The 18228-nt window shown below is 40.8% G+C and overlaps 1 protein-coding gene across 3 annotated transcripts; it reads right to left on the reverse strand.

The window, feature by feature from the left end:
- Positions 1-283: 283 nt before the first annotated feature.
- Positions 284-13243, reverse strand: hjv (hemojuvelin BMP co-receptor). 3 transcript variants are annotated; one of them, XM_036583333.1, is made up of 5 exons: positions 13084-13243; positions 10047-10109; positions 9401-9574; positions 7761-8263; positions 284-6068 (listed from the first exon to the last, which is right to left on the reverse strand). In XM_036583333.1, exons 3-5 carry the CDS (start codon positions 9501-9503, stop codon positions 5469-5471), a joined length of 1206 nt encoding a protein of 401 aa, XP_036439226.1. In that variant the 5' UTR covers positions 9504-9574; positions 10047-10109; positions 13084-13243; the 3' UTR covers positions 284-5468. The 3 variants fall into 3 exon arrangements, with proteins under 3 accessions (XP_036439226.1, XP_036439212.1, XP_036439219.1); XM_036583319.1 differs by having other exon boundaries at positions 10047-10154; XM_036583326.1 differs by lacking the exon at positions 13084-13243 and having other exon boundaries at positions 10047-10926.
- Positions 13244-18228: the final 4985 nt, after the last annotated feature.

Raw genomic sequence — 18228 nt, forward strand, 5'->3', positions numbered from 1 at the left:
ACACTGAAGGAAGGAGCAGTGACATGTTACCTTCCACAAAGTAACAGAGATTGATCTGAATAAATGTGGAAGAAAGTAATAGGCTCCACTATGACAGAATAATCATTATAGAAATCTGCTGGTACAGTTCATAATATAAGGTAATAAATGTCCAAACACCTTCCAGTCAAGTTTCCCAACTTACCTGCTGACATTCTCCATTCTCCTTTCCATGCAGCTCAAGGGTCGTAGCTTTTCTTTGCAAATAGGTAACTTATTAAATGACAAAAGAGGCCAGTGCAAGTTATTTGTACTGATGTGATTGTATTTATATATGTGCACATATAAGGAACTCACTGTACATGTTGACACAAAAGTAGTTGCCTTTTTAACACTGTTTTAAACCTGATACTCATCCATAACACAAACTGAAAAAGAGCATATCGAGATTTAAACATCAATGTCACTGGACTAACACACTTTTTAAAAAACATAATGAATTAGTTGTCTGAGAGTCAGTGCCAGACTGTCTCCTAGAGTCCATTGTGTACTATATCCACTATGTTCTTCCAGTAAACAAAAATTCAACATATCAGTAATAATAACAACGTTTTTTACATTAAACAACATTATTCAATATTAGCAACCAAGCTACAGTTTGTATCAGTTTAACTTGAGCATAAAAATAAATTAACACTGTGGTTATTAGGCTTACGTTTCATAAAATTATATCTTGTTTGGAGACACTGTGACAATAAACCTCTTTAAGATGATCAGTAATCAAATTTTCAAGATGAGTTTTACTGACAGAGTACAGTGTAGTACTGTACTACACTGAACTCTATATATAGTGAATGAGGCGTTACTGATGATTTGTATAAAACCTACTATTAGGTAATAGCTGCCATTCAATGACATCAGTATAACCACAAATTCACAGTATGGATGCCATTGATTTATTATTTTTTTAATCGATAACATTGCTTTTCTTTATCCGACACTGAGGCGGCTGATAAGACCCTACTTATAGTACAATTAAAACACTTTGCAAACTCATAAACACGCTGCAAACACAGAAAACGCTTTCATTAAAATGACTATACCTGAACTGCGTTTCACAAACATGCGGCAAATACAGAAAACACTTTCATCAATATGACAAATTACAAACACAAATTACAAATATAGCTAAATCTTCAGAAACACTGCAAAGACAGTCACAACACAACGGAAATGTTTCTGGAAGACTCAAAGGGCACAAAGGGGATGAAATATCTATGATGGAAAATCACTGACAGAAGCAGACAATACCAAAGGAACTCACATTCCAAGTTCATGGTTAACCTGGCTGGCTAGTTTGCTATCTCACATGTCATAGCTGTGCTGTGGTAGTTCTCTGGTATTACCAGTTAAACTTTTACAGTTAAACTCTACAGGTGATTCCCATTACGATATAGTGTTAGTATTAATCTGCTCAAATAAGTTGACTTTACCGGTGAATGTTTGTGCTGTATAGAATTTAAAAGTCTGAATGGCTCCGTCCTCTTTAAGTGTCCTCCGGAAACACCTCCGTGATTTGTGACTGGCTTATCAGCGTTTCTGAAGTTGCAATTTTTTTTATTTATAAAATGTATCTAACGTTGGTGTCGTCATTCTGATGAAACTGCTTTCTGAGTTTGCGGATGGTCTACGAATTTGCAGCGCGTTTGTAAAATGCAGCGCCCATGTTGTCATTTTGATGAAAATGTTTTCTGCGTTTTCAGCTCGTTTTTTTGTTTGCAGTTTGTTGGGTCCTCTCGGCCACCGTAGGCTATCACTACCAGTAGTATAAAAAGTTTTCTTGTGCATGTTAAAGGGGTAAAACCTTCTCGTTTCTAAAGTGAAAACCAGTAAATGTGGACATCACGATGTATACTTGAAAGCCCTTGCACTAGTCTTAAATAAACAACTAAAATCAGGCTATTTGATGGAGTGAAATAACTCGATATGATCCGCGATTACAGCAGATCATTCACTGCGTCTTGTTTTGTGCCGGTGTGAGGAGCAGAAGGAGACAGCATTAGTTCCTATTCCTCACAATGATTATTTGCTACTGTCTTTTTTCACTTTTTACCAGCATCAATATGCATTACATTTCAGAAAAAGATAAATATTCATATTAAGCTACTGGTTAAAGGAAACCTGTCAATATGTTGAAGTGAGGACTGATTCTCAAAAGGAAACGTTAGGAAACATTGATACTTATCAATCCATATCAATCCGCTTATCCCTAAAGCCAAGAACACACTGACCCGGACTTCTCCAACAAACACCAACAAACCCTAACACTGGGTTGGGGTGCAATACATATTTGTTATTGTTGGGACTCTGTAAAATGGTCTCTACTATTTGAAATGTTCTAGAATGTTTTTATTTGCGGTTTGTTGGGTCTTCTCGACCACCATAGGTTACCACTACCAAAACCATTCACATTGTTTTAGAATGTTCTTTTCCGTTAATACTGCTTTGTTTGGTTTGTCGTTTCTGTTCTGAAACAGTACAAAAAGCCAACTGCCACTATTTCTTTGGTGTTTGTTGGGAAATGTTGGGTCTGTCAGTGTTTCATGGCCTTTCCAGACCTATCCATGTAGGTTGGACCAGCCTTAGCCTACAGAACGTTGGTAAAATCCCTTGCTAGCTAATGAGAAATTCAGGTTGGAAACTACCTAGATCAGTGTTTCCCAACCCCGTCATCAGGATCTCCCGGACAGTCCAACCTAACTCACAACACATAGGGATGCAGGAAAAATATGGACTGTCTGGAAAGCCCCAGAGGACTGCGTGGGGAAACACTGACCTAAACGAAATTGCCACCATGCTAATGTTAGCTCACTTATGCATCAGCTCCAAAACCATCTCATCTGTCCTAACGGTGTGCCCTTTCACACACATTCAAAATAAGTTTCATTTGAAACTAAAAGGGACGCTGAACGCTTGTAAATGAGCTGTAAGTTGGCTTGACAAAGCAAGACAAATAAGCTAAAAAGTGTGTATGCAGTGTGTATGAGTGTGCTTCTTGTGTATATGAGACTGCATAAGGGTCTCATGTGTATGAGTGTTTAAGTATTATATGTGCGTGTGCAAGGCTGTTTGCTACAAGCGGAATGAGCCGTTCTTCAGGGCCCCTGAGCCACCACCTCCCAGAGTACAGGCCTGGCATCAGGGGGTCATTTAGAGGGGTACGGCCCACCAACCAATCATCATCCTTTAAAGCCAGTAGTTTATGTACATGCTTCTATAGCAGCAGTTGACAAACATAAAGTGAAATTAAACTTTGTGTGCACTGCTACTGCCTGCTGCTTTTCAACAGATCTACTGTATATTTCTCTGTATTTTTTTGCCTGTATTTTTTCTTAGCTGTTTTTTTTTGTTTTGTTTTTTTTTTGCACGTCAGTACGTGTTTGTGATTAAATGCCAACCTAAGTAAAAACTGAAGGCAGGTGTATTTCCCACCGTGCATTCAGTTTACACACTCTTACACAGATATACAACTAAAGAATTAGCAAATTGTATGTTTTACTGTACATTCCCTTGGTGTTTTTGAACGAGTAGTTGTTAGTTTTATCTGTTGACGTTACTCTTGAACTTTCTTCGGGTCTGACGCGTGTGCAAAGGATTATGGGTGATAGAAGACCATGAAGGATAGGTTCAGGGACTTGGGAAGCAATTTCACGATTGCAACTGCAAAAAAAAACAATAAATAATAATAATAATAATACAAAATTCTGAACTTTATAATAATTTGGGCATAAGTAAAAACTTGCGTGCTTGTTTTAAAGTGTGTACGTGTATATTTTCTGTATATAATATCAATATCTTCAATAGCTGTTCCCTGTTAAGTGAATGCTGTATTTTCATTACAGTGAGCCGAATCACTTCCGTCAACAACTGTTAGCCGCTTCAGTGGCGTGTTGCTAAAACACAAACAAGTTGAGGTGCAAAGAGAGAAAGTGTGTATAAAGTTATAAGCCAGTTCTGAACCCCAAAGCAGTCTAATATTATTGTTAAACTTTAAAAAATCATTCTAGTCTAATCTAATATAATAATAACGTTTTTATAAATCGTTATACATCCCGCTCTGTGTGCGTTCCAGCGTTAAACTGAGGGTTAGACACAAACGGTTGCAGCGCAACAGATCAACAATGTGATTGGTCATCGCTCAGTTAATTTGCATAAAGGTCGTCCAGAGATTGGACAGCGTAAAGTGCGAAATACAGGCGGACCAGGGGGGTCCAGGGCCTGCTAATTAGCCTCTTGGACCCACTGAATGTCTCAAAATGAAAAATTCTGGGAGGTTCCTGAAAATAAACGTATGACGGTATGCTGTGTTCTGTCTTTGGTATTTTTAACTAACTACTGATGCAGCACTGGTCTGCCTCAGGGTGGCGCTGCAGCATATTAGTTCACCCAGATGTTCATTCATAGCCTAGCAACTGTAACTATGTCCAGGATAGCTCTGTAAAACTTTACAATAATGTGTGGAGGAGTACATTTCCAAAAAAAGAATTGTTAAACCAAACATTCTGTGGCCATTGAAGCTAGCATCACTACAGAGAGTGAGTTAGCAGCCGACCAATGCTAGAGTAGCCAGCCAGCATGGGACCCCCAAAATACCAGGGGGTATTTCGCACACTGAGAGAGAGGATGTGCATCAGTATCATCTCTCGCCCCATTATTCCATGTTATGACTCGTTCTGTTTGATGTAAATTATCAGAAAAATTCAAAAGGAAAAAAAGAAAATAATGCACGTCATTGTTAAACATACACAGCGCTTAAAATTTCAGCACCCCAACTTAAAACACACCCCCCGCGTTCCTGGATACTCCTGTACCGTCCTTGAGAACCTTCAGAATGTAGGCTGCATTTCTCGGCTGTATTTGGAAGAACCTTCTGATTAGAACAGCCTTCAATAAAGTAGCAGCCTAAGCCTGAATCTCAAATGGCTCCCTACTCCCTATAGCCCATAGTCCACTACATAGGTCATGAAACTATGCCTTCTACACCCAAATAGTGCACTAAATGTTAGATGGGGAGTTGCGCAGTTTTGGTTTAATATAAATGGCTTTCTGTCAGACATATAATGCACTGTTTGGTAGTAGAAGCCATTGTTTCATGACCTACATAGTCCACTACATAGAGAGACATTTGAGATGCAGCCTAGCTTTTGGAACGCAGCTGTGGTGTGTATGAGTGTGTGTGAGACCGTGCTACTGGTTAAAGAGCGGTGTGTGTGAGTGTGTGTGTGGACCCTGCTACTGGTTAAAGAGGTGTGTGTGTGAGTGTGTGTGGGATCCTGCTGCTGGTTAAAGAGGTGTGTGTGTGAGTGTGTGTGGGACCCTGCTGCTGGTTAAAGAGGGGTGTGTGTGTCTGAGTGGGAGTTTTGTCAACATTCCTTTCAACATTATCTAAAAATAGGCCGCACTCGTGGGCGGAGCCTGGACGGGTCAAATCACAGCGCGAGTCTCAGTGTGATTAAAGTCGCGACCAGCAGCGCGGGCAGCCGCGGCGCGACCCTGACCCCTGCAGCTGCCCGCAGATGCACCTTCTCAGGGTCAGCGATCATGCCACGTGCGTCCTCCAGGGCGTCGAGAGCGGAGGAGCTGGAGTTCATGTCCCCGGTGGCCAGCAGATCGAAGAGGCAAGCCTGGAAGTAAATGTCCCGCGCGGGAAGCAACGCGGAGCAGTGTGCGTGCGCAGCCGCAGTGGGCAGCGCGTGCGGCGTCTCTAAGCGCTGGGAGCTCGGGCAGCCCCACACGCACAGCTGCACGTCCTGCTCGGGTGTGTACGACTCAACGATGGCGCGCGGCGAGCGCACGGCCAGGCCCAGCGCGCGCCCGCTTTGGCGCACCACCAGCGTGGTGCCGATGTGCGCCGCCCAGATCTCAGCGTGGCGTCCTGGCGCCTGGGAGCGCACGCGCAGGCTGTGCTGACCCCGCCGCTCCCCGCTGCTCGTGGAACCGTCCGCGAAGGCCGGGGGTACGTTATCCAGCTCCGCCTGGTAGATCTGCTGCTCTGCGCACTCCCGCCAGTTTTTGAAGATGATGGTGATCTGCAGAGGGGAACAGGGGGGCGGAGAGAGGTTTTAAGAGAGGGACAGATGCTCACAGCGCGTGCATGACAGCAAAACGAGTGAACACTGTACACTGATTTTTCATGCTTGCATACAAAATGATATGATTATGCCATTAAGTAATATATAACAATATAGTCATATTATTATATCACCCCCTCCCCCAAGTATGATTTTTCTAAGGGCTGCCAAATGTTCAGAAATGGCTCTGGGTCAAACCATAACTTTAATAATGATGACAGTCCAAATGTGTATTTTTATAGTAGCACAAGACATTCAGTTATGACATGTTGAGGAATTCTGAGGTTGAGAAGTGTAGTTAAGATAACTGGTTTAGAATTTTCAAATGAAGAAAGTATTGGGCCTTACTTAAAGATTTCAAATATCAGCACATTGGCTACAGTGCCCCCAAAAGTATTTGGACATTTACGCCATTCTTAAAGAAATGTCTTAAGTTCGTTGTATTAGAAAACAAAAGAGCAAACCACTTGGCATTTAATTTATACAGAGTATTCCAAGACTGTCATTTCCTTTTGGACAAAATATTCTTTCAACAGGTGGCTGATGTATCCGATCATTATGCCTTGAGAAATTTCTTTGCGGGCTCCTGCAGGTTTGCATCCAAAATGCTTTTGTACTCTTCTGAGTTCATGATCCCATTAATGAACACAAGCTCACTGACATCACTGTCAGAAAAACTGCTCCAGACTCAATACAGTACTCTCAATGCAGTCTGGGCTGGATTTCCTTTCCAGGCTTACACACAAAGAGTTTACCATCAGTTTGAGGTTGTGCTAAAAGTGTCTGTCTCTGAAACAAATATTATTTTCTTAAGTATTTTATGAAGTAAACTTAAAAGCTTCTTTACAGTTTACCAATGGCTAATGATGGATACTGTTCAGATACCTTTGGGCGCAGTATGTGAAGAACATATCGCTGTTGTCAGAAGAAAACCTCGTCTCCAAAATGGTAACTTTACAGGAGAGGGAAAAAAACCTTTTCTTTTAATGTAAGTCAGTGTGTGATCAGATTTTTTTCAAAGTCATTTTTGGTCATTTCTTTTGGTCCATTCATCATGAAATTTACACACAATGTAAATTATGTCAAAAACTGAAAAACAAAAAATACAGAAAATAGAGATGCGAGGTTTTGTCCTGGCAATAGCGATATACTTTCAAATATATATAGCTCTAGATTTGGAAAGGCTCTATATAATGAAAAAACATATTATTATTTATTATTACAACAGTGGTGCAATAATATCAGTTATGAATTTATAATTGTGACGTCTTCAGGTCACGTCACATATGACCATATTCCAGGACAATATATGAAGTTCAGGACATTAAACTCCTGAATAAAATTTAGCTGTAGCTGAAGAATTTACCTCAAGCCCTATTGAGGATATTGAAGCTACATTCAGAATGTAATATTTCTCTGTCCTGGGGTGACTCTGAAAACACAGCTAGACGTACATGCTAACCCGAGGTCTAGGAGTTCCAGGGTCACCATAAGGCCTGAAGACAGAAGCCCTCCATGAATTTCTCATCATATAAATAGAGACTCTTATGTTTTGACTGCAGTCTAAGCATCACATTCAATGTGTTACATACTGAATTGCCATTGTACTTGTGGATTGACAATAAACAGTGTTCTTCTCCCTGTTCAGACCTTGGTGAGTGCAGTGGCATAAGAGCCTCCTCTGGTGGGTGAGCTGGTGGCCTGGATGTAGAGGTACTGGTTGTCAATGAGTGGCCAGGCTCCAGGCACAGCACACGTCTGGAACTCATCACTGAAAGTGCGGACATGGGGGTCACCAAACACACCACAGTGCAGGTACTCTGGGGCACGCCCCTCGCGCTGCACATAGCCCCTCTCATAGAAGCAGGCGTCCCCAGAGAGTGGTGCCTGGGGCAGTGGCCTGGGCTGAGCCGTTGGGCCCGTCCTGGGACAGCGGTGCTGGATCAGCAGGTCCTCTATGCCCTGGACAGCGGAGTGGTAGGCCAGGTCGCCTCGACAGGCACGGGCAGTGCGGCGGGTGCAGAGGGCGTAGGAGCGCAGGGCGCTGCAGTAACCGGCATTACCCGCCTCTTTCCCACCACCACTGTTCCCCAGCTCCAAGGTGGCAGCCACAAACTCGGAGTTACACCTCAGGATCCGACACTGGGTCCATGCTGCAAAATATGAAGTCACAAAGTAAAAGAAAAGTCTAAATTCTCCAGCAACCAAAAGACTCGAATGTCTCTGAATGTGCAAAATAAACCAGAAGTATCCAGACATCTGCTCATCCAGTCTTGCTACTAAAATCAAAGGTATTTACTGGGAGTTTTCCCCGTTCTACTGCAGTAACAGCCTCTAATCTTCTGGGAGGTCTTTACACTAGATGTTGGAATATTGCTGCGAGTATTTGAGTGCATTCAGCCACAAAGAGCTTTAGTGAGATCAGCTGCTGATGTTGACTGATCAGGTCTGGCTCACAAATAGTGCTCCAAATACATCCCAAAGGTGTTCAGTGGTATTTCACTAGACTGCAGTTCCACTGCTCCACAGTCCAATGGCAGAGAGCCTTACATCCCTCTAGCCAAGGTTTGGTACTGGTGACTTTCACACCAGTAAAACAAAGTATAATAAAGGTGCCAAACGGAACCAAAAAGCATTATTTGGAGCAGTGCTATAGAAGAACCACTTCTGATCGAACCAGATGTCCAAAATGTGTCTAAAAGCTTCCTCACAGAAAGTTATTGCATTAAAATGGTTGTGAATACAGTGCCAGATTTTTGAGGCATTGTTTTATGATAGTTTTGTGAAAAAATATATTTGTAAAATCTTTTCATGATGGAGAGGTTCATGCAGGTCATTGTAGGGCAAAATAATACCTGAAGAAAACTAAACTTAGTTTTTCAGGTTTACCAGTATTTCAACATCATTAATATTACATATAAACATCTAAAGACACATATAGCTTCACTGGTGGTTTTGGGTGGTAAATAAAATGACTGTTTTGCACTGTAGATGTTGTGAACTCTGGTTCCTATCACCACCACAGTAAAGAAATCAGTCAGTAAGTTTCTCTATGCAGCATTTCAAATACAGCATTTAACATCAGAGCATCCTGAATGACTCTGTTTACATCTCAGTGATTGAACTAATTAGATATTTTTTAAAAATTGGTGAAATTTCCCCTTAATTTACTTTTAAATTACAAGTAGTGCTCCAGTAAGCATTGTACCAGTGGAAATACCTCTGTTTAAGTAAGGCAAAAACATGTCTGATGTGACTCCTGAAAGAGGAAGCAAATGAATGAACTTCACCTTGTGGAGCTAAAACGAGAACAAGCAGCAGCACAGTGAAGCTATGACTCTTCCATGTGGCCTGTGTGCAGTTAGTGCAGCCAGCTCGTGCTCCCATTCCCATCCATACACACAGCCTCAGAAGGCTGCGGGAGCTCCTTACACTGTGACTGTGGAGCGAAGCGCTGACGTGCACTGCAGGCAGCATCCACATGAGGGAGACAAGAGCAAACACAAATGAAACTCAAATCAGTGCTCTGTTCAGTCTGATTAACAAGTGACTACTAAAGTTTCATTTCTTTATGCTTACACTCTAAAAAGTGATGCGTTAAATAATGACACACTTTTTTATGTTACCTGTTTTAACACTTTGTGTAATGCTGTTTACTGTTTTTATACATCCTGCATTAAAAGTAACACAAAATGTGTTGTTTTCAACTGAACACACTGATGTGTCTAGTCAGAGACAGAATGTGTTGTTTTTTAACACATCTGTTTTAAGAGTGTAGTTAATTGCCACCCAGAAAGAAAAGCTATTAAATGCTTTTTTGTCTCTTGATTACTAAAAAAGGTACACAGTTGTCATCATAGGGCAACAGGACACATTGTGATATGCAAAAATGTCAGAATTAGTTACCATTTTGGGCTGACTGTACGACCTTCTTACCTCAGGTGTCAGAATGATGCTCTGGATCTGCAGTAAAAGGCTGGTCCGAAGTAATGAACGAAGCTGCAAAATCCATCAAGCAGAAAAAGACGTGAGATCGTCAAGCCTCTGGAGTGGAGGAAAATATATAAACACAGCTGTTAAGTCATATCCAGGAGCTGAATGCTGCTATTTTGGTAGACTTTGAATTGAACTCGACTCCACTGTAGAAAGAAGATCATATTTAATATAAACACTTGTTTATGTTTTACTGCAAATGCAGTGAGCTGTGTCATATAACCATGTAAAACACAAGGTCTATTCTTGTTTAAGAATGGCATTGCTTCTGTTGAAAGGGACATGTTGCAGTTTGGACCCTTCCGTTATTTGCAGAGTGGAGAGCAAACACTGAGAGAAAGCAAGCAAACTCGAAGGCCTCTGTTTGTATGTGATGAGGCCAAAAGCTCTAATCTGAAGTGGATGTCCAAACTGAGTTTATGTTATTTTAGACTGAACAAAAGGAACAATGAACAAAATGAAATACTGACTAGAGGAGAAATCCTTTGGCAAATGTGCATGACAGCCTCCAAGATCATATTTCAGTGTTCATCACTGAGCACTTGCATTGATTCTGTTTGGTACATTCCACCACCTGTTCCAGGATCTTTATATATTTTGGGTGGGTCTAATTCAGCTTCAGGGAATTTGCACAAACGTTGACGCACATTTGCGTTAGATTATGTACAGAATGCTTTCCTGAAACGCTGACAGAGCCAGCTATGACATTTATTCCAGTTGATGGGATGGCTGAGGGGACAGTAGTAATGGGGGAGGGGGGGCAGTTACAGGGCAGAAATAGAGGCCTCTAAATATACACCACCATGCCAGCCTACTCCTCAAACCTTCCCCACCCCAGTCCCGTCTGAAATAGCTGGGGCTGAAATGCTGGGGCAGTAAGGCAGGTGTTGGAAATACAGTAGAGCCTCCAGCATTCTGCCCCACATGGGCTATCCTCTTCCCTCAGCAATCTAATTTCAACTGGGTCTCTAAATGCGCAGAATGGCCAAGCTATTTCTGACATCTTCGGTTGTGGAGGGCCTCTGTGCTGATAAAAGTCCTGTGTATCTCACATTTGTTCACACTTGTTAGTATATTTCAGTGTATGTATGCAGAGAATGTTGCATTTTTTTGAAGTAGATGCTTCCGACCTTAAACTTCACCTAACATGTGCTGGTACAAAGTAGCAGAAGCAGTGTGAGAACAGTTCTCCAGTCTTGGAACACAGAGACAACACCGGAATGTTGAAACAACAGAGTAAACAACAGAAGATCCCAGACAAACATTGGGGTTCGACCTACTAATCACAGCAGCATCTGATTCACAGGTGCATCCACACATAAACACACACTCACTACTGTTAATGAATCCCCCATGGAAAGCATTTACACTGCAAGTGTAATGCCTGTACATACATAGGTTTGGTTTTATGATATGGGGTATATACGTCATATACATATCTTTATTTCACATTATACATGATACATGATTTTAAGTGTTTTAAGTTTTTACACACACACACACACACACACCATATATATATGCTTCAAAATTACCTGGAAAAAATCTTCCTACATTACGTTCCATTACAAGTTAAGTTACATATACCTGTAAATACCTGTATGTAATGTCTTATATATATTATGTATTACATATATGTAATACATAATGTCCTATATGCATTGTGTATACATGTAAGTATCTATATGTAATAAGTGTTTTCTAGCCCTAATTCTTAACCTCAGTAACCAATAAGAAATGGTTTGAAACAACGAAACACGTAGCTTTTGAAAAGGCCACATTTTAAAGTCAAGACCATTTAGTTGGTCCTGATTTTTTCCCTGGTTTTCTCTGGTTTTCCATTAAAGTCAGGGCAGTTTTGTCTTGAAAATAGAATATAACAAGGACAAACACACACACACATGTCCTGAAGACCAAACCAGTACAGCAGACCCCCTGCTGGATTTGTGTGTCATCATTTATGTCCACCTGGAAGAGAGGCTTGACCCATACTCTAAGCAGATGGGAAATGTATGGACATGATTGATCACTTATCCTTTAATATACACTTTAAAGTTGTTTACTGAGATTTAATCTCTCCCAATAATGCCAAACCGACACATGAGTTGATAATGTCTCTATATTTTGTGTATTGTCTCTATATTTTGTGTATATTTAAATTATTTCAGTTTCAGTATTTTCTTGTATTTCTATTTTTACTTTGTTTACTTTCTGTAGAGTGATTACCTGGACCTCATCACAGGCATTCCAATGCATGAATGTCCTGACATGTTGTGCAAATGACAAATAAACTTGAAACTTAGTGAACTGCTAGTTCACTGTCAACTTACATAAAGTATGCATTCCTACTACTGGTTGTTTGTCATGTGAAATAACAGAAAGCCTCAGACATCATTGCCCTATACACCTCTAGCACCACTCAAAATTCAAAAACGCTGATCTGGGCTCAGTTTATGCATTTTACACAGCACTGACTAGAACTGCATGGACTGCTGAGATCTGATCTTAGAGCTGGGCTCTTTGAAACGCTTGATCTGTGACAACTCGAGCATGCACTTTCAGCCCGGAGGACAGTTCAGAAATCTCAGTGTGCTCCAAAGTGAAATATAAACAGACACCTGTATAAATCAATCACCAATTACCAGTCACTGGAATCTGAAAGACTGAACATACTGGATCAGCGCCTTAATCTTTGTTGTGATTACTGACACTGCACTCAGAAACTAACTCACTGCTCTATAGCTTGAACTAATTCTGTCTGCTACCCATACGGTAATGCATGAGCGTTAGTTGTTCATGTCACGTGACCTCGCAAATTCTCGTAATCAGTTGGAGAATATGCAGATAAACGCTAGACGGAAATATAGGAATGGAAGGATATTGCCAGTGTCACGTGACATAACATTACAGCCAGAAACTTCTCGTAGTCAGTCAGAGATCTACAGCGATCTTTCTATACATAAATGTGTTGATGACTTACCTCTGCGAGATGGTCACTCCGTTAAACGGGCCTCGCACACTTCATATCCACTAAAGCACTGACCGCTGCTCTTCACCTTCCCGCGTGCAAAACTAAGAGTGTGTGTAAGTGTGAGTAAAGGAGTGAGTGAGTAAGTTAGCGTGTGTGTGTGCGCGTGTGTGTTTGAGAGAGAGAGAGAGAGAGAGAGAGAGAGAGAGAGAGAGAGAGAGAGAGAGAGAGTTCCTCGCGCAGTGCGCACCTGCCACGCGCGCGACAGCTGCGCGCGGAGGAGCAGCGAACAGAGCACAGCGCGCGAGGGCTATTTTAACCAGTGCAGCAGTAGCTAAAGCTCTTACATCCCCCTCTCGTCCCAAAAGGGTGGTGTTATGTTCAATAAACGTTCATTTCTAATTGCAAATATATAACCAGTAAAAATAAACAGCAAACAACAACAACGTGGCTGTAAAAACGCTAATCCGAAGACCTTCTGTGAAGCACGTGTGCTGCTCTGCACTTGAGAAAAGTGCCGGTTTGGTGAGAGATCTGACTATTTGAGCATGTGTTCGCCTCTGTACACAAAGATTTGTGACTGAAGCCACGAACAGGGATTTGTCATTGTACAAGGCTGTTTCACCTAAAGGGAAACTCCACCGATTTTTAAAAAAAATGTACGTACTTAAATGGTTGAGATGTGAACAAAGTCATTCAGGGTGGTTTGATATGAAATATTCCATTCTAGAGAAACTTGCCGAATCTGAATTGTTCACAGTGGAGGTGATAGGAACCAGATGTCTAAAGGGTTTAATGCCTCTGAAATCTTTCTCACAGAAAGTAGATGAAATAGTTAGATATATGCTGTCTGATGGCTGACACATTGTTTTAAGAGGCTAAATAATTGTAATGTTTTAATGTTTTAAGAGGCTAAATAGTCCCTAAAGAAAACTTCAGATTTACCACTATTGTGCCATTATCAACATTGCATATGAAAACTCAGAAGACATGTGGAGGTTCACTGGTGGTTCTGCACAGTAAGTAAAACGGACATATTTGTGTTGTGGACATGGCAGCCCCTGATTCTTATCACCACCACTGTAAAGAAATCAGAGTCTGTAAGTTTCTCTACAATGAACCATTTTACATCAAACCAATCTGACTTAATTTGCATCTCAAAGACTAAGTTATTCAGAAATCTTGAAAGATTGGTGGAATTCCGCTTTAAGGGCCCATATAATGGAAAACAACTGTCCTAATCTTTTATAAAGAGTTTGATATACCGTGTACATGTACATCTGTTTAAAACATACCTCTCATTCCCCTGTCCACTCAGTCCATATACTGTCTCTGCTGGAACAAAACCAAGCCAAAAATCAACTTTACAAAAGAAGGGAAAACATTCTTAATAATGTAAGTTAATGTAAGTTAAAGTAATGATTCTGTTTTAAGCAATTTTGGACCATTTCTGTTGGTTCATTCATCAGGAAACTTTGACTCAATGTAAAGGGAAGCTGGTGTTTTCAAACAACGTAAAATAGAAAAGAAAACATGACGATGTGCGAAACATCCTGTTTTGAATACATTCACAAAATGCCAGCACATTTTCTTATATTTCAGTGTTTCAGCAAGGTGTAGCCATTCTGAACAGGGCTTTTTACACATATCAGTCTTAAAGGTACAGTTACAAGCACAGCCTATTTAATTCTAATGCAGCATTTACATGTTGGCATGAAAAAAACGTTCCATGCCTCAAAATGTACACCATCACTAGCAGCATGCAAGAAACCACACTGTCATAGTGACAGTGTTACCCTCGAAAATGGACAATTATCAAAGGAGAACTTTAGCTGTGTTGATTGTTTGTTTAAGATGGATTTAAGATGGTTTATTAAAGACTTTGCATTTTGAAGGTCTGCCTGGACAATAAAGAGACATTTGGTTGGTGTTCATGGCTTGCAAAAAATAAATGTAAGAAATCAACATCTGGTTTATTCCTGTGAGTGAAGGCAAAAGTTGGGAAAATTGAAATCTCGACAGAACATTCTACTGACTACTGCAGGACAGTGCTGTCGGTGGTACAATTTTCTATTGCTGCTCCCTTGAGAACTATAGAATTCATGTTGGTGTCGACTGCATGTAAACACAACATCAGTGATAAAGAAAGTTTTGGAAAATGGCAATTTAAAAATGAATAACAGCTGTTATAATTCAGCATATGAGCTCTTTAAGCAAGCAAGTATGATAGCTGTCTTAAAAATGTGAGTTAATAGAACTTCTAAGAATAATTTGACATAACAATAATGCCTTTTATTTGAAATTTATTTGAAGTTCAATAAAATCTAAATTTGAAAGCAACCAAGTCAGCACCCACTAATTTCTTTACAGTGCAGCTATATCTGTTTATTTCACCTCACCCTCTTTCACTGCTCCACTCTGTTCATTGTGTTAAATGGGGCATTCCATTGTTTACAAACAATAGCTGATATTTAAAGCGATCAAGAGCGGCTCTTTTTGTCAGTGATAATTGGTTGTGACATTCAGAGCTGTGCATGCAAGTTTTGGAGGAAAACTCTGACCCACCAGCACTACCACCACACACCCCTCCACACAAACACACACTCAGTGATGAGCCTCTTCAGAAAGACCTGCTCGATAGGCCTTTTTCTCCTTTTATTATGTATTCTGATTAAATTCAGTCCAGTTAGAGCTCCCTCCAGGCTGAAGTCAGGCTTCTTCCCGCCGGCTGACTCAGCAGCTGTGACACACACTTCTCGACAGGTGGAAGAGTACTGGGACTCATTTGGGTCAAAATGTTAACAGAGGCCGAACCAGGACACGTGAAGTGGGCAGTTTGTCATGAAAGTACAGGTTTAGGGTATTTGCCATTAATAGCATACTTTATGCTACAAGTTCGTAATCTGATATGTAGACTGGATCTTTAGACTATTTAGGGCAAAGTCGACCTTTCCATTGACCTGCTCAGCCATTCAGCTACTACTGCACCTTTTAGATGTTTTAATGTGTCCATCGGATGCACATGAAAAAAACTGAAAGACAGCAACTGTATTGCATATTTAGCATATTATAATCATGTGCAACCGATAAGCACATTTGAATCTAAAAAAACTGTTCAGTGTTTATTTTATTCCAGATTATTGCAGAAAGCTAAAGCTCTCCTCTTCTCTTCTCTTCTCCATCACCCCTCTCTCTTTCTGTCTCTGTCTCTCTCTCTCTCTGCTCCGCTGAACACTCTCTCCACACTGCTCTTTGTTGACTGTGCTGATGGGGGCGGGGCTCTGCGGGACGGGACTCCTATTGTGAGGGGAGATTTGGGGAAAGAAAGGCAAGAACCGAAACCTCGGTGTTGCAGACGTGCCAAAAGCATGCAAACGGACTACGGTAAAGGTGGGAAGAACTACGTGCGGAGAAGTGCGAGTTTAAGCTCTTTTCTTTCTGCTTTTTTTGCGTAAAACCGCCCGAATTCTAAAGTTGAGGGCAGAGCGCGGCGGCCAACAGTGGTTTCACGGCCATTCTGTGTCGTTGGGTGAGTCACAGCGTTGTTTTGATTGTTTCTTTAAGTTAAGCGTGAGCAAATCGACCGTGTTTAGTTTCTAGCTCGCTGTGTAATTGAATGGCAATCTGGTATGTAAGTCATTAGCTCGTGTGGGGAAAGTTAACTTTTCCATGGTAACGCTTTAGTCAGGCTCTTTTGTAGTTCGCCAACTACAACGTTTCTAAGCAACCTGTTGTCTAGGAAACACTGCGTTGCTCGTTGGCGCTCCAAAATACGTGCTGCACGAGCACACGCGCTCGTCTGTGTATTTAAACATCATAAATTTCGTGTGTTTTTAAGAATTTAGAGGTGGATTGTAACGAAATCTAAAATTTAAAAAGTTTTTTTTCATACTAAACCTACTGGGGGCCTTTCTGGGGCGGGGCCATTGCAATGCCCCGCCCACCGCGCGTTCCTTCTTAAAATAAAAAAATACAGTAAAAGCCAAAATTAATAATGGCTTTTAAAATGAAAAGTATTAACATCCTTCTGTTCAAATGTGTCACATCAAATGCAGATGTACATTGGAAAACGATTTTTTTCAGCCCTCTGCTCAGACTCTAGTCTTTGTTGTGTATGCTTTCAAATAATAAAAGCATCTTTATGTGTGGATATGTCAGCATGCTTAACACCTTTGAAAAGTATTAAGTACAGTAGTCTAGCTCCTGTGTCTGTGTGCTGTTTGCAGATGAACGGCGTGTTTGTCCTCAGCTCCTGCCTCATGTGTTCCACGTGTCCCGGGGCCTGGCAGGCTCGGGGTGCGGTGCACTGTTGTCCGATCTCCCACCAATATTGCACTCGTCCCGGCCTCCCAGTCCACGAGGACCTCACAGCTCTTTCTGGAGGCACAGAGCCTGACCAAGGGTTATAATACCACTGGACAGCAGGTAGCCCCACTGTTATCACAATCCCACTCATAGCAGCAGAGAAGCCAGTAACAACAGGTCTACACACAGGAGTTCTTTTTTCCCTCTCTGTTATTTCTTTATGTATGGATTTAGGTGTTTTGGGACATTAGGTCTTATGAGAGAGTCTGTTATATGATATGATAATAAAATCACTTTTATTCAAATGTGCACTAAAAATTGCCTTTGTTTTTTTAACGAGCCTGTTTACAGTACTGTTTTTGCTTCTTTAGAAAGAATGCATTATTAAGTATCGGCTGAAACTGGAATAAACAGTGGTTTATTTGGCCCAGAATACCTAAATCCAAGGGTTTAACTGTTTAAAGGAAGTAGCACATATAGTCATGAGAGAATTGATGCACAGTGTTTATAATGACCGATTACTTCTTGTATTGTTTTTCTGAACTCTTATTAGGCTGCCCTGTTTTCTTTTAACCTCCACTCGGCAGTTGCTATAGTACTAAAATGTAACTAAATTTATATTTAAGTTCAAATGTCTTTCCACAAGACTGTAAAATAACATTAAAACATGATAAAACATCTTCTCGAGAGCTATTACTGTCTTTTTGTTATACAACTCAAATACATGAATAATTACATACTTAGAGATGAATTACATTTACATTAAAATTTCATTGTATATTAACAGGTTTTAATTTCTTCCCAGAAAACAAGATTGTATGCAAAACATTAACTTCTTCTAAAATTTGAATT

Source organism: Colossoma macropomum, unplaced genomic scaffold (genome assembly GCF_904425465.1).
Source record: "Colossoma macropomum unplaced genomic scaffold, Colossoma_macropomum, whole genome shotgun sequence".
Classification (NCBI taxonomy): Eukaryota; Metazoa; Chordata; class Actinopteri; order Characiformes; family Serrasalmidae; genus Colossoma; species Colossoma macropomum.